The sequence below is a fragment of the Rhinoderma darwinii genome, chromosome 8 (assembly GCF_050947455.1).
Source record: "Rhinoderma darwinii isolate aRhiDar2 chromosome 8, aRhiDar2.hap1, whole genome shotgun sequence".
Classification (NCBI taxonomy): Eukaryota; Metazoa; Chordata; class Amphibia; order Anura; family Rhinodermatidae; genus Rhinoderma; species Rhinoderma darwinii.
In genome coordinates, this window is record NC_134694.1 from 5,076,539 (window position 1) to 5,094,526 (window position 17,988).

Here is a 17,988-nt window from a genome sequence, read left to right on the forward strand (position 1 = left end):
AATATAACTACTATAATACTGCTCATATATACAAGAATATAACTACTATAATACTGCTCCCTATATACAAGAATATAACTACTATAATACTGCTCCTATATACAATAATATAACTACTATAATACTGCCCCTATATACAAGAATATAACTACTATAATACTGCCCCTATATACAAGAATATAACTACTATAATACTGCTCATATATACAAGAATATAACTACTATAATACTGCCCCCTATATACAAGAATATAACTACTATAATACTGCTCCCTATATATAAGAATATAACTACTATAATACTGCTCCTATATACAAGAATATAACTACTATAATACTGCCCCTATATACAAGAATATAATTACTATAATACTGCCCCCTATATACAAGAATATAACTACTATAATACTGCCCCTATATACAAGAATATAACTACTATAATACTGCCCCCTATATACAAGAATATAACTACTATAATACTGCCCCCTATATACAAGAATATAACTACTATAATACTGCTCCCTATATATAAGAATATAACTACTATAATACTGCCCCTATATACAAGAATATATCTACTATAATACTGCCCCCTATATACAAGAATATAACTACTATAATACTGCTCCTATATACAAGAATATAACTACTATAATACTGCCCCTATATACAAGAATATAATTACTATAATACTGCCCCCTATATACAAGAATATAACTACTATAATACTGCCCCTATATACAAGAATATAACTACTATAATACTGCCCCTATATACCAGAATATTACTACTATAATACTGCTCATATATACAAGAATATAACTACTATAATACGGCTCCTATATACAAGAATATAACTACTATAATACTGCCCCTATATACAAGAATATAACTACTATAATACTGCCCCCTATATACAAGAATATAACTACTATAATACTGCTCCCTATATATAAGAATATAACTACTATAATACTGTCACTATATACAAGAATATAACTACTATAATGCTGCCTCATATATACAAGAATATAACTACTATAATACTGCTCCCTATATATAAGAATATAACTACTATAATACTGCCCCTTATATACAAGAATATAACTACTATAATACTGCCTCCTATATACAAGAATATAACTACTATAATACTGCTCCTATATACAATAATATAACTACTATAATACTGCCCCTATATACAGGAATACTGCCCTTTATATACAAGAATATAACTACTATAATACTGCCCCCTATATACAAGAATATAACTACTATAATACTGCCGCTATATACAAGAATACAAGAATATAACTACTATAATACTGCCCCCTATATACAAGAATATAACTACTATAATACTGCTCATATATACAAGAATATAACTACTATAATACGGCTCCTATATACAAGAATATAACTACTATAATACTGCCCCCTATATACAAGAATATAACTACTATAATACGGCTCCCTATATACAAGAATATAACTACTATAATACTGCCCTCTATATACAAGAATATAACTACTATAATACTGCCCCTATATACTAGAATATAACTACTATAATACTACCCCCTATATACAAGAATATAACTACTATAATACTGCTCATATATACAAGAATATAACTACTATAATACGGCTCCTATATACAAGAATATAACTACTATAATACTGCCCCCTATATACAAGAATATAACTACTATAATACGGCTCCCTATATACAAGAATATAACTACTATAATACTGCCCTCTATATACAAGAATATAACTACTATAATACTGCCTCTATATACTAGAATATAACTACTATAATACTACCCCCTATATACAAGAATATAACTACTATAATACTACCCCCTATATACAAGAATATAACTACTATAATACTGCCCCTATATACAAGAATATAACTACTATAATACCGCCCCCTATATACAGGAATATAACTACTATAATACTGCCCCTTATATACAAGAATATAACTACTATAATACTGCTCCTATATACAAGAATATAACTACTATAATACTGCCACTATATACAAGAATATAACTACTATAATACCGCCCCTATATACAGGAATATAACTACTATAATACTGCTCTCTATATACAAGAATAGAACTACTATAATACTGCCCCTATATACAAGACTATAACTACTATAATACTGCCCCCTATATACAAGAATATAACTACTATAATACTGCCTCCTATATACAAGAATATAACTACTATAATACTGCCCCCTATATACAAGAATATAACTACTATAATACGGCTCCCTATATACAAGAATATAACTACTATAATACTGCCTCTATATACAAGAATATAACTACTATAATACTACCCCCTATATACAAGAATATAACTACTATAATACTACCCCCTATATACAAGAATATAACTACTATAATACTGCCTCCTATATACAAGAATATAACTACTATAATACTGCCCCTATATACAAGAATATAACTACTATAATACTGCCTCTATATACAAGAATAGAACTACTATAATACTACCCCCTATATACAAGAATATAACTACTATAATACTGCCCCTATATACAAGAATATAACTACTATAATACTGCCCCTTATATACAAGAATATAACTACTATAATACTGCCCCTATATACAAGAATATAACTACTATAATACTGCCTCCTATATACAAGAATATAACTACTATAATACTGCTCCCTATATACTAGAATATAACTACTATAATACTGCCCCTATATACAAGAATATAACTACTATAATACTGCCCCTATATACAAGAATATAACTACTATAATACTGCTCCCTATATACTAGAATATAACTACTATAATACTGCCCCTATATACAAGATTATAACTACTATAATACTGCCCCTATATACAAGAATATAACTACTATAATACTGCTCCCTATATACTAGAATATAACTACTATAATACTGCCCCTATATACAAGAATATAACTACTATAATACTACCCCTATATACAAGAATATAACTACTGTAATACTGCTCCTATATACAAGAATATAACTACTATAATACTGCCCCTATATACAAGAATATAACTACTATAATACTGCCCTTATATACAAGAATATAACTACTATAATACTGCTCCTATATACAAGAATATAACTACTATAATACTGCTCCCTATGTACAAGAATATAACTACTATAATACTGCCCCCTATATACAAGAATATAACTACTATAATACTGCTCTTATATACAAGAATATAACTACTATAATAGTGCCCCTATATACAAGAATATAACTACTATAATACTGCCCCCTATATACAAGAATAGAACTACTATAATACTGCCTCCTATATACAAGAATATAACTACTATAATACTGCCTCCTATATACAAGAATATAACTACTATAATACTGCCTCCTATATACAAGAATATAACTACTACAATACTGCTCCCTATATACTAGAATATAACTACTATAATACTGCCCCTATATACAAGAATATAACTACTATAATACTGCCCCTATATACAAGAATATAACTACTATAATACTGCTCCTATATACAAGAATATAACTACTATAATACTGCCCCTATATACAAGAATATAACTACTATAATACTGCTCTCTATATACAAGAATATAACTACTATAATACTGCCCCCTATATACAAGAATATAACTACTATAATACTGCTCCCTATATACAAGAATATAACTACTATAATACTGCCCCCTATATACAAGAATATAACTACTATAATACTGCCCCCTATATACAAGAATATAACTACTATAATACTGCCTCCTATATACAAGAATATAACTACTATAATACTCCCCCCTATATACAAGAATATAACTACTATAATACTGCCCCTATATACAAGAATATAACTACTATAATACTGCTCCTAAATACAAGAATATAACTACTATAATACTGCTCCTATATACAAGACTAGAACTACTATAATACTGCCCCCTATATACAAGAATATAACTACTATAATACTGCCCCCTATATACAAGAATATAACTACTATAATACTGCCCCCTATGTACAAGAATATAACTACTATAATACTGCCCCTATACACAAGAATATAACTACTATAATACTGCCCCCTATATACAGAAATATAACTAGTATAATACTGCTCCCTATATACAAGAATATAACTACTATAATACTGCCCCTATATACAAGAATATAACTACTATAATACTGCCCCCTATATACAAGAATATAACTACTATAATACTGCCCCCTATATACAAGAATATAACTACTATAATACTGCCCCTATATACAAGAATATATCTACTATAATACTGCTCCTATATACAAGAATATAACTACTATAATACTGCTCCTATATACAAGAATATAACTACTATAATACTGCCCCTATATACAAGAATATAACTACTATAATACTGCCCCCTATATACAAGAATATAACTACTATAATACTGCCCCTATATACAAGAATATAACACTATAATACTGCCTCCTATATACAAGAATATAACTACTATAATACTGCCTCCTATATACAAGAATATAACTACTATAATACTGCCACTATATACAAGAATATAACTACTATAATGCTGCCTCCTATATACAGGAATATAACTACTATAATACTACCCCCTATATACAAGAATATAACCACTATAATACTTCCTCCTATATACAAGAATATAACTACTATAATACTGCCCCTGTATACAAGAATATAACTACTATAATACTGCCACCTATATACAAGAATATAACTACTATAATACTACGCCCTATATACAAGAATATAACTACTATAATACTGCCCCTATATACACGAATATAACTACTATAATACTGCCTCCTATATACAAGAATATAACTACTATAATACTGCCCCTATATACAAGAATATAACTACTATAATACTGCGCCCTATATACAAGAATATAACTACTATAATACTGCTCCCTATATACACGAATATAACTACTATAATACTGCCTCCTATATACAAGAATATAACTACTATAATACTGCCCCTATATACAAGAATATATCTACTATAATACTACGCCCTATATACAAGAATATAACTACTATAATACTGCTCCCTATATACAAGAATATAACTACTATAATACTGCTCCTATATACAAGAATATAACTACTATAATACTGCTCCTATATACAAGAATATAACTACTATAATACTGCCCCCTATATACAAGAATATAACTGCTATAATACTGCCCCCTATATACAAGAATATAACTGCTATAATACTGCCCCCTATATACAAGAATATAACTACTATAATACTGCTCCTATATACAAGAATACAACTACTATAATACTGCCTGCCATATACAAGACTATAACTACTATAATATTGCCCCTATATACAAGAATATAACTACTATAATACTGCTCCCTATATACAAGAATATAACTACTATAATACTGCTCCCTATATACAAGAATATAACTACTATAATATTGCCCCTATATACAAGAATATAACTACTATAATACTGCTCCCTATATACAAGAATATAACTACTATAATACTGCCCCTATATACAAGAATATAACTACTATAATACTGCCACTATATACAAGAATATAACTACGATAACACTGCCCCCTATGTTCAATAATATAACTTTTAGAATTCTTGCCTGTGTTCCGGAGTCACAAAGTTCCTGTTTAAAAAATATATATTTTAATAATTTCTGAGAGGTGGGATGGTGGATGTCATGGGAGGACGGTCATTTCCTTGTAATTCTGTTTGTCTAGGTCTGCAGACAGAGTGTGGGGCTGAGCAGCACCACTGCCTTAGCGGACGCTGTATAGAGCAAGACGCTTACTGTGACGGCACTGATGACTGTGGTGACAATTCTGATGAGTCCGGCTGCGGTAAGTTATATTGTCCAGACTCTATTTCTCAGCTTGTGGATTCCGATGTTGCAGACAGTGCGTTGCGTCTTTTCCATGTACATTAGGCCTGTGAATACAGATGGTGAGATTTATTATTATTTATTTCAGTTACTTCTATAGTGCCAACATATGTTTTTGAGGTGTGGGAGTAAACCCAGGAGAACATACAAACTCCATGCAGATGTTGTTCTTGGTTGGATTTGAACCCATGACCCCGGCGCTGCAAGGCAATAGTGCTAACCACTGAGTCACCTAATTTCTTGGGTTGGCATTGTTCTGACAGTATAATCATAGTTGATGGGGGTCCTCCATATTCGATATCACTGACATTGGACGGGATGTGTTCTCGCCAGACAGGATCATAATTAACCTACTATAAGCTATGGATACTAAGGACCATTTTTAGGACCTGCATAAATTGGGAAGGTTTATCAATATTCGCACCACTTGGAATGATTAGTGTATCATTTGCTGTATTCCACCAGCAGGTTCTGATAAGGAAAGTGGCAAAACCTACAGAAAGTGGGCAGAAGTGGGCTACCCCACTGCAAACAGCAGATTGAGGGGCATTGCTGGATGCCAAACGTTTGTTCAAAGCTCATCACCGTTTTACTCCTCAGAATGATTCTCTCTATATAGAAGTCCCAACATTCTCATTTCAGATTTGTTCCAGTCCTGCAGCTTTGAGAGTGCGTGTACCTGGACTTCTTCATGGGAAAGAGTGAACGGATATAATTCCAAACCTGGGAGAGATCACACCAAGAACAGCCGATCAGGTGATGTCACAAGACGAAACTCTGTAACATGTTATGATAGGAAATGTTAGGCCCTGTTCACACTGAGTTTTTTGGCGCTGATTTTGACTTGGAAACCACGCCGGAATCAGCGATAAAAAAACGTTCGAAATCACCCCATTTCAATGGCAGGCAGAGGGAGTTTTTTTCTTGGTCGCCTTTAGCGGTTCTGCAACTGACCTCCCATTAAAATCAAAGGGAGGCAGAAAAAAACTGCGGCGGTTGTTTTCGAGGCAGCGGTTGTTTTGCTTTTAATGGGCCACGGGTGATAAACGCTGCGAAATTCGTGGTAAAAAAGAGCAGGCAGGTCAAAATCTAACTCAAATTTACTGAAGGAACTCCAAGGCAGATTTTTTTCTGTCTGTAAGGCTGGGTTCACACGTGGCGGAATTTCACTTGAATTCCGCAGCGGACACTCCGCAGCGTTAATCCGCAGCGGAGCCGTTTCTCCATTGACTTACACTTCTATTTAGAAGTGTTCGTTTAGACGATGCGTAAAATTCCGCTGCGGAGCATAGGCTGCGGTGCGGAATTTGGTGTCCGCAGCATGCTCTGTCTGTTGCGGAGCAGTGGCGGACTGGTTGCGGACTCATGGCGGAATTTCTCCATTGACTTCAATGGAGATTCTAATTTCCGCAATGAAGTCCGCAGCTGTCATGCACATGTTATGTGTGCTGCGGATGCGTCTTGCTTTTTTGACATGACAATTCTTCATTCTGGCTGGACCTATGTATTTCTAGGTCTACAGCCAGACTGAGGAAGTCAATGGGGCTCCCGTAATTACGGGAGCGTTGCTAGGAGACGTCAGTAAATAGTCACTGTCCAGGGTGCTGAAAGAGTTAAGCGATCGGCAGTAACTGTTTCTGCACCCTGGACAGTGACTACCGATCCCAATATACAGCAACCTGTAAAAAAATAGAAGTTCATACTTACCGAGAACTCCCTGCTTCTGTCTCCAGTCCGGCCTCCCAGGATGACGTTTCAGTCTAAGTGACGGCTGCAGCCAATCACAGGCCAATCACAGGCTGCAGCGGTCACATGGACTGCCGCGTCATCCAGGGAGGTCGGGCTGGATGCCGAAAGAGGGACGCGTCACCAAGACAACGGCCGGTAAGTATGAAATTGGTTTACTTTCACTAGGGAAAGTGCTGTCCCTTCTCTCTATCCTGCACTGATAGAGAGAAGGGAAGCACTTTTCCCGCAGTCCGCAGCAGCTAGTCCGCATCAATTTACTGCACATTTTGGGCAGATCCGCCGCAGAATCTGCAACGGAGATTCTGTGCGGCATTGATGCGGACAGTTGCGGAGGAAATCCGCCACGTCTGGCCATGCCCTAAAAAATACTCTGTGTGAACAGGGCCTTATGTTGAAATGATAGGCTTAGATACACCAAATCAGCAGGCAGTATCACTTGGACAGGCTTGGATACACAACTCAGCAGACACGATAGGATGAGATACACTGGCTCAGCAGACCGTATCACACACGATAGGATTAGATACACAGCTCAGCAGGCAGTATCACACATGATAGGATTAGATACACAGATCAGCAGACAGTATCACACATGATCGGATTAGATACGCAGCTCAGCAGGCAGTATCACACATGATAGGATTAGATACACAGCTCAGCAGACAGTATCACACATGATAGGATTAGATACAGCGGCTCAGCACACAGTATCACACATGATAGGATTAGATACACGGCTCAGCAGACAGTATCACACATGATCGGATTAGATACACGGCTCAGCAGACAGTATCACACATGATAGGATTAGATACACAGATCAGCAGACAGTATCACACATGATAGGATTAGATACAGCGACTCAGCAGACAGTATCACACATGATCGGATTAGATACACCGGCTCAGCAGTCAGTATCACACACGTTAGGATTAGATACACCGACTCAGCAGTCAGTATCACACATGATAGGATTAGATACACGGCTCAGCAGACAGTATCACACATGATAGGATTAGATACACGGCTCAGCAGACAGTATCACACATGATAGGATTAGATACACAGATCAGCAGACAGTATCACACATGATAGGATTAGATACAGCGACTCAGCAGACAGTATCACACATGATCGGATTAGATACACCGGCTCAGCAGTCAGTATCACACACGTTAGGATTAGATACACCGACTCAGCAGTCAGTATCACACATGTTAGGATTAGATACACCGGCTCAGCAGTCAGTATCACACACGTTAGGATTAGATACACCGGCTCAGCATCACACAGTCTCTGAAGATTACTTTATAATGATATTAGTATTACATGATGGGGGATGTAGTACTGGGTGACTCTCTGAGGCTGTATTTTATATTCTGTTTATACTGTCTTTGGAGGGAGTTTGGGAAATTGTAGGGCAGTTGACTTTACATCTCTAAATAAATAACAGATCTCCGGTTACAACGAGGTTTCGTTCTATACATTTCAGGACATTTCTTGCGAGTTCCGCAGAACGACACGGACAGATTGGAGAGCCCCATATTACAGACTGACGGCGATGTGCTGTGCCACGTATGTCATACACAACAACTTCCTAGAAATCTTCCAATTCAGCGTTTATCAAGGTGTTGAAAATCTTATTCAGCAATGTCTCAGTTATGTTTCTGTGGAAGCCGGGTGACCGCTAACAGGGCTTCAGGTATCCCAGGGATGGTCATTCAACGTTAACAGAATCCTGAAGGACCCCCGCCCTCCCCCTCTATAAACATACAGTCAGATTCGCTGTCCGACACCCCTGGATCAGGCATCCAGTACCTCTAATACTTCTTGCTTATAGTCCGGCTGCCCCGTATACATTGGCCTTCTGCAAATCCCACCAAAATGGGAGTTCATGTATTACAGATCATAATGTATTGGTCATATTAGGATCCTGTGAATGCAGAAGTCATAGCACCAGTGTGGATGGGGCCGGGATCCTTGTGTTGAGATCTGTGGACTTCATACCAGAGATACAAAGACAAGTCATTCGAGTTCATTACAGCCTATGGCCCGTCCTTGTACCACCCATTTGAAGCTAATGGCAGCCATGGAGGGCAAGAAGTGGGGGTCTCAGCACGTGGACCGCACCATTAAGAACTTCTGACATGTCTTCATTCTGTATTCCTATTATTTCCCCTTTGTTATAGTGACCGGTCATCGTGGTCCCTGAGTCTTCATTGCCCTGATTGTTGATTTGTCCCCACAGCTCGTCTTCTATTATTACTTGGATGTGCCCGGCACCGGCTCCTTGTCTGTGGGTCATCACTTAACTGGGGCTGAAGAGAAAGACCAAGTTGCGTTACAGCTGCACGGACAGAGGGGCCCTTTGTGGATCCGGGAAAGAGTTTCTTTTAATCAGTCCACCCATCCGTTCCAGGTAAAACTTATCTCACTGAATTGTGATGCTGAATGAGACGGGGCCACACATGGGATAAATTGGCCCTGATCGTTCATTCCCTCAGGGAGCATAAATGAAAAGATATGTTCCATCCTAAGAATCGTTTTGTGTTTACTGCAACAGTTCAAGTATTTTCCACAAATGCCTAAGAAAAAGTTTTGAACTTGTACCATAAGGCCTAATGCACACGACCGTGGCGATTTATCGGTCCGCAAAAACCACGGATGCGTTGCCTGTATTTGCAGTCCATTTGTCCACAAAGAAAACCTTTTGTAGGCCATCCGTGTGTCATCAGTATTCACGGGTCTGCAAAAGGAAGGCTGGAATTGATGTCACCAGTTTGTGCTAACCCCCCCCCCCCCCCCCCGAGTAGATCACAAGATCCGCAAATACGGACAGTAAAATGACATGTCGTGAATTTTTGCGGCCCGGGCTCGCGGTACCCACACGGTTCAGTGAGCATCACAGTTGTGTGCATTGGGGCCATATAAATGAATGGGTCCGCGCGCTATCTGCAAAATTGCAAATCGCTTATAGACAAAAAACCACGATCATGTGTATTAGGCCTCCGTGTTCTGCGATTGTTTTAGCGACATACACGACACTCCGCACAGGCAACAGCCATTCTGGGTGTAACATGAGCCTCATCCAGGACTAAATTAAGCCACATCCATAGTAGCTGCAACATGAGTGCAGGGAGCAAAGCCCTCAATATGCTGAGGGGGCTGGAAAGTGTCCCCATAACGGTGTTCCCCACACTAGGAAGGAGTTGGTCAGAGCGCATGGTGTGGCCTAGACAAATGGTGACGTTTAGCACAACATTTCTGAAGTCCCCCGGGAAGGTAAGCTGGATGTGGCTAGTGAGGGTTTGGCGGTAGGAAAGGTTACATAAACTGTGGGTGTCCTTTAGGATGGCGGGCGACAGAGGAGCTGTCCGTGCTCTGGTCCCGCCTGCCTTCTGTGAAGGATACAACAGCGCAGCCGAATCTTTACGGTCGGCTTTCCTTTATAGGAGGGTAGCAGGGTGATCGTGTCAGCCATGTTTCCCTACCTAGTGGTGGAAAAGGAAAAATAACAAACGAAAATGAAAACTGCAGAGCTGAGGTGGGTTCTTGCCTCCACCTCCTGCAGGAGGGGTATAGGAGCGCAACACTAGTGGCGGGAGCCGATACCCACGTTCCCTGTATCTTTCATTGATACGAGTAAGAAAACCATGTTACTTGTTAATACATTGGAATATTTATGGCTGTTTTGCTGTGTTTGCAGTCACTTATTCGTTCCTCTTGTTACCGTCTATTTCTATACAAAACGTGCTCCGCTGTCATGCATGGTGGAAGATGTAGTGTTAATAGCAGCCTCTTTACACTACTCGAAAAAAATGTTTCCATCTCCCACAATGCAATGTAGCAGGAGACGGTGAATGATATGATGATCTTGGTTAAGTTGCGTTTTTTGGGCACAAGTGACGTGCACTTTTTTTCCATGGGCCGTGGCTAAACCTCTCAATACCTGGCTGATCATTATGGACTTGCATCACTTTTTGGCACAGAATACTAGTGCACATGTACAGCCGCTTTGAGGTGGCTCCAGGAACCCTGTTGTCCTGTGAGTTGCGACACATTTATAACTGTATATCACGTGGCGTGCGCTGTGGTGTTTCTTGCTTTCCTCATGTACAGGGACGTTCTTATTGGCCGGTTTTCTTCTTTCCAGATTTTTATTGCCGGCTCCAGTGGGGGAGCGCTGGGGAGCGTCGCGATTGATGACCTGATCCTGTCTCCTGGATGCAAAGTGCACAGTAGGTTCCATTAATGGTTACTGGGGAATTCCATTTTTAGCCATATTCCTTAAAATGGTGCATTATTTCTGTATTTATGACCGTTTATAGGCCCTGCACCAAATTTAATATGTTCCCTTCCCTACTAGGCCACAACCTTTTCCAAAAGATAACATTTACAGCAGTCATATAGCTTTGTGTAGGAGCCATATATGAAGAGCCAATGATGAGATCTTCTTCCGTTCTTGGCCCTACATATACAGGTCTTGTGCAGAGCCATATTACATCTGTTACAAATTCACCTAATAACCGGACGCTGCAGAAAAAGAAACCGCAGCTTCTCCACCTGCGGGCTCCACTCCAACAGCGCAGAAAAACTGTCAACTAGTTCTTTATCTGTTTCCACCTTTTATTCTTCTCCTTACCCGGTACGCAGCGGATTGTATTAGACCGGCGCTACGGCTTCAGCGATTTCTCACACTAAGGCTGGGTTCACACTATATTGCCTTTTTAACATGCATTATTTTTTTTTCGAGAAACATGGGTGTTTATCTACCAATACAAAAAAAACAAAAAACATTTTAAAAACGCACAGTGTGAACCCAGCCTTGTGCTTTTGCTTCCTAAAGTGTCTTGTGTTTTAAATGAGCACAACAGGAAAAACTGCTACTGTGTTATGCCCATTGCAGGGTCTGAGTGGGCAGTGCGTGACGGATGCTCCGACCCCTCAGGCCACACAAATGTAAACAATTTGCTTTAAGGCTGTGTTCACACATGAATTTTCAAGTGAACAAACCGGGCCTCCAGATGCTGGCGGAGAGGAAATAGGATTTGGCAGGAAAAAGTCTCACCTAAACTATATCCAAATTGCATAAATGGGACCCCGGTTACTGTACATTTGCCACCCCTCCCTGCCTACCACCCCTGGCGCCGCACCATTCTTCAAGGACGATGGAGCCATAAAGCTTTTCTCTGTAAAACACCGTGAGATCCCCGCCATGGCGATCAGTTGCTTTGTACATTCTTGATTGATTGGCTGCATTCATCCAGCAAAGTTGCTTTTAGTTTGTCGCAAGGTCGATATTCATGTTGTATGGAGCAAAGGTCCGGCAGTAGTTTCACCCTGTAATGATGTCGCTCCATTTTGCAGATGGATCTGCTGGATCACGAATATATTCACCCAGACGAGACGGCGTGATCAGAAGTGTGAGAGGAGCTTGTCAGGATGTGCCAGGTAGGACAAGGCTTATGTGTAGCTGTCACGTTGGGTTTGTGGACCCACTGGGCCGTACCACCTTGGCGGTATGGCAGCTGGCCAACAGGACACAGTATATAGTTCGTATAGGGTACCTGTGGCAGCTCGGACAGTAGTAAGACAGGCTCGGCTGGGACTAGGCAGCAGGCGTGGAGTAGCAGGACAGCACGACTACAGCTCAGCACGGCACTTAACCATGATAGCACGGGATACAGGAACACTGGAAAACACTAGGAGACCATTTGCATAGACAAACTTTGGGTATGACAACAACGCTCAGGCATGGGAGGAAGGGGCACAGCCCTTCTTATAGCCCAGGGTGCTCTGGGAGCATTCAGCTCAATCTTCCACCTGCGTGCACTTTGAGTCTGGACTGAGCTCGCGAGCGCACCCTGGTGGTCACTGTGGAACAGGACGGCCGTATGTGCAGACATCTCTGGAGAGAAGGGCTTCGACCGGATGGAAGGAGTTCGTGGTCCGCGACCACGGACGTTACAATAGCACAATGTTGCCTAGTGACCGGGGTATATAGTATAGTACAAGACTTCAGAAATGTATCACAATGTACCTTCATTGTTCCAAAATAAAGAAGCAGAAATTCTAATATTATATTATATACCATTTTATCATCTTCACTTTGAAATTCTTGCCTTGATTTTCTTGTACCGGGATTTTAATAACATTATTTCTATATTCACAATTAGAGCTGCATTAAAATTCTGGTTTGTACTGAGCTCTCGGGGTGTATGACCCCTGATGGTTCAGTCTCGGCACAGAGCGTGCTCGGCTGGAAGATCTAGGGTTTGTACCAGGCACTTTACAGTAAACTGAGCTAAGGTGCTTTTTTTCCTCTTACCATTTGCCACAATGTAACGCACCAGTTATTTGCACCATAAGATTTTGTCTCGACTGCTGAGGACGTGTCAGTGCAGTACTGATGGTTTCCCAGATATTCCAGGCAGAATTTTGAATGCTGCTCTGGATTTATAAGAGGTCTCATACCAAAGGGTCAGTAAGTCTTGAGGTGCCTCCTGGATGATCTTCTTGCTACTGTTTCAGCATAAATTGATTGATCTACGGCGATCACTGATCTGTTGAATGCTGCAGAAGTTTTTCATCACTTTTATGTCTGGTTTCTTAGGAGCAGAGCTCCGGAGTAGAACCAGTGATTGATGGGAAGGAAAAGTTTCTCTGATGTGACATTTATTTTTATTTTGTTTTACAGAAAAATCTGACTTTGGAGGATGGATGGACGTCAGTATTGGGGCTACCAAATGGGGACATTCTGCTAATGGTAAAAACCCCTATAAAGGGCGCTGGAGAATTCTACATATACAGAAATCTGATGGACTTTTCTATCGCTGTATAATACATCAGACTTGTGTGTCCTCTGACGTTCGCATGTTATTTCCTATTATGGATCCGTATTTCCGCCTACATTGGAGAATAGGGTTCCATTCTAAGAAATCTGTCATACGGCAAACCGATGAATATACTGTTTTGCTCCACGCTGGCATGACGCGGCTCCTCAAGTTTAACCAGTTATGTACTTATATCCCCGCACATTGCTGCATCATTAGATTTCATAATAAGGAGCTGTATGGCAGCTATATAGGGTGTGACCGATATGTGAAGTTATCGTTTTTACAGAAGACTCTGTCACCACACACACACACCAGGAGGTTGGGGCAGGGCATGCTGGGACTTGTAGTTTTATTTTGTTGACTTGAGGCCCCCCTGAAAAGCAGACGTGAAGTTGTAACCGTGGCCCCTGATGTACTCAACCTACACTGATCACTTCTCAAAGGTTCATTCATATGCCTTGTAATCTGATTTCAGGTTCCGACCTGTCCGTGCTGAAAGCAGAGGGGAAATTAAAGACTGAAGCCGAAACGCGCAGTCCGCTCCTGTGCCCTACTGTACCCTCGTGTGTTATTAGCATGACATACTACCTTCATTCTGGCCCTGCAGGTATGTCAATGATTTGCCTACATCCCACGGTGGCTTCCTGCTGGTTCAGTGTCTGGACAGGATCTGCCGTGGTGCACTGTGGGAGATGTAGTGCACCGATCGATTTTATTAATATTAATGCGCACGGTACGGAGAAAGTCCGGCCTTCAAATCCTATCGTTTTGTTTTAGGCTTCCTCTCGCTAGGTGTGTGGGATCCAGAGCTCAATACGCACTCACATATCTGGCAGAGTCGTGGAGAGAGGAATAACACATGGAAATCTGTCCGGATTCCTCTGGGAGAGAGAACACAAGCTTTTCAGGTATCGGATGAGACGCTCATTTATTACCACACAGCAAACTTTACCTGAGTATCAGACCCCAGACAATAAAGGGGTAGTCTACTTTCTGCTGTGTAGGTAGAGTTTCTTTTTTTAACCCCTTTGTGCACCACGATGCAATAGCACATCCTGGTGCAGGAGGTGATGTATGGAGCGGCTAACGCGCTGAGCCCGCTCCATATGCTGCGAGTGTCAGCTGTGTATCACAGCTGACACCCTGGACTAACGGCGAGGAACAGCATTCGCACTGTTCCGGGCCGTTTAACCCCCTAGATGGCACGGTCAATAGCGAACGTGGCATCTCAGCCGTTAGAGGGGGACAGCCCCCTCCGACAGCCCATTCCCCCCCGTGACGCAATTGTGGGGTGCCGATGGTTGTTATGGCAGCCCAGGGGCCTAACGATGTCCTCATGGTCTGCCTTCTCTCTGTCTCTGTTAACAGAAGCCTGGAAAAAACTATCGCTGGTTCAAGTCCCTTAGGGTGACTAATAAAATGTGTAAAAAAAAAAAAAAGTTTCATAAAGTTTTTAGTAGAGAAAAAAAATAAAAATATGAAAAGTTCAAAAAGAAACCCTTTTCCCATTTTTTATCTAAAGTAATGTAAAATAGAAACAAAATTGGTATCGCTGCGTCCGTAAAAATCCGAACTATTACAATATAACATTAACTCGCACGATGAACGCCGTAAAAAAAACACCAAAATCATAGTTTTTTGGTCACCTTGGCTCTAAAAAGAAATGTAATAAACTGATCAAAAAGTGGTATGTTCCAAAAAAATATGACCGCTCGTCCCGCAAAAAATAAGCCCTCACGCCGCTCAATCTATATAAAAACACTATCAATTTGGTATCGCCATAATCCTACTGAGCCGCAGAATAAAGTTAAGTTGTCGTTTTTACCACACGGTGAAAGCCGTAAAAACAAAACCCAAAGAAAAATGGCGGAATAATGTTTTTTTTCCAATTCCACCCGCAAAGATTTTTTTTGCAGTTTGCCAGTACATTATATGGTACTTTATGCAGAAAATAGAAAACTCCTCCTGCAAAAACTAAGCCCTCACACCGCTCCATTGATGGGAAAATTAAACACTCTTGGAAGGCGGGGAGTGAAAAACGAAAATAAATAACGCAAAAAATGGCTTTGTCCTGAAGAGGTTAAACAGCTACGTATTCCCGAGCTATTATCTGGTCACAGAGCAAATCAGCCTTGTAATGTGCGATCATGTCGGTGAGATCACATTCACTAGGGGGCAGTAGTGAGCTTCTGATTCAGTCACGTGATCTTTTTGTCCTTGTTTTAGTTGGTGTTGGCCGGAGTTGTGGACCCCGAACCTTTTGGAAACTGGAGCAGTTCAGTGAATGAAATTCGGTTTATCGACTGTGTTAAGCAACCAAATGCTAGTTCAGGTATGAGAAGTAAAGACTGAACAAAAGGTGCTGATGTTATTCAGATTGAATTCCCCCTGTGTGCACTGGCCCCTCTTCTATCAGACCGATAAAAATAAAATCCACAATGGTGCGTCAGGAAGGCGATCATTACACAGATTATGGTGCTAAGCTCGTGTCGTAGCGTTTGGGGTATGGAGTGGTTAATGAGATCCTGCCTCTGCTTGTCCCAGGTCCTGCTGTCCCCGCTGTATAGAAGAGATCAGACTTTGGGGGAAAAAAAATGACTGGCGCTTCTCCTTCCTAAGTTGCTGTACACCACCAGGACATATGGTATACAGCAACTTTGGAAGGAGCGCCAACGATTAGTCCTTTTTTCACCCAACCCCTGATCTCGTCTTTCAAAGGACCCCTCTAATAAGACACATTCTCATTGCACTATTGCCTTGATCGAAAAAAAATAATGCGTCCAGCACTGGAGGGTTGTACATGTAAATGGCGTGGGATCCATTGATGAGCGCCTTACGGAGAAAACCCAAATCATAAACATAATGCGTGCGCTCAGATCTGGTTTTTGAGAATTAAGAGACTCCAGAGACAAAACCGGAGCAGGAGTTGAGTCGTGAGTAGCGGAACGTGTTCAGCGCGGAGGTTTATTGCTAATGTTTTTCCCGGATTTTCTAGAGCATGTGACTTGTAATTTTGAGACCGGGCAATGCAATTGGTATCAAGATGAAACAGACGAGATTGACTGGAAGTTGGGGGCTTTATCTGACCACACAACAGGAAAAGGTGAGTTCCTCGTCCCTGTCTGGTCTTGTATCTAAGACCTCATGCACACGGCCGTGCCCGTAATCACAGCCCGCCGACCATGCTCCCATACAAAGTAAAATGGCCCGTAAAATCAGAAAAGTAGGACATGCTCCATATTTCCCGGCACGGACACCTTTCCGTAGCGCTATGGAAAGGTGTCCGCGGCCAAAAGAACCAGGTGGGTGAGTAATTGCGGACCGTATTGTGGTCCGCAATTCCAGTTTTTTTTTTACGGTCGTGTGCATGGGGTCTTACCCTGTGTTAAGAACTGACCCCCAAATCTATGAGATACCGGGCT

The 17,988-nt window shown here is 40.4% G+C and overlaps 2 protein-coding genes across 2 annotated transcripts in view; one reads left to right on the forward strand and one right to left on the reverse strand.

Annotated features, from left to right (window-relative positions):
* The window catches only part of MAMDC4 (MAM domain containing 4), a 67,820-nt gene that overhangs the window by 7,361 nt on the left and 42,471 nt on the right, over positions 1-17,988 (forward strand). Inside the window, exons 7-17 of the mRNA XM_075834739.1 lie at positions 5,821-5,940; positions 6,624-6,737; positions 9,223-9,305; positions 9,979-10,149; positions 11,884-11,968; positions 13,098-13,181; positions 14,428-14,496; positions 15,042-15,173; positions 15,344-15,474; positions 16,793-16,898; positions 17,562-17,669. Of these exons, the coding sequence (XP_075690854.1) occupies positions 5,821-5,940; positions 6,624-6,737; positions 9,223-9,305; positions 9,979-10,149; positions 11,884-11,968; positions 13,098-13,181; positions 14,428-14,496; positions 15,042-15,173; positions 15,344-15,474; positions 16,793-16,898; positions 17,562-17,669 (1,203 nt within the window). The remainder of the gene's footprint in view (positions 1-5,820; positions 5,941-6,623; positions 6,738-9,222; positions 9,306-9,978; positions 10,150-11,883; positions 11,969-13,097; positions 13,182-14,427; positions 14,497-15,041; positions 15,174-15,343; positions 15,475-16,792; positions 16,899-17,561; positions 17,670-17,988) is intronic.
* Positions 5,846-17,988, reverse strand: part of EDF1 (endothelial differentiation related factor 1) — a 70,499-nt gene continuing 58,356 nt past the window's right edge. Inside the window, exon 6 of the mRNA XM_075834749.1 lies at positions 5,846-6,028. Coding sequence (XP_075690864.1) covers positions 5,946-6,028 — 83 coding nt within the window. The 3' untranslated portion in view covers positions 5,846-5,945. The remainder of the gene's footprint in view (positions 6,029-17,988) is intronic.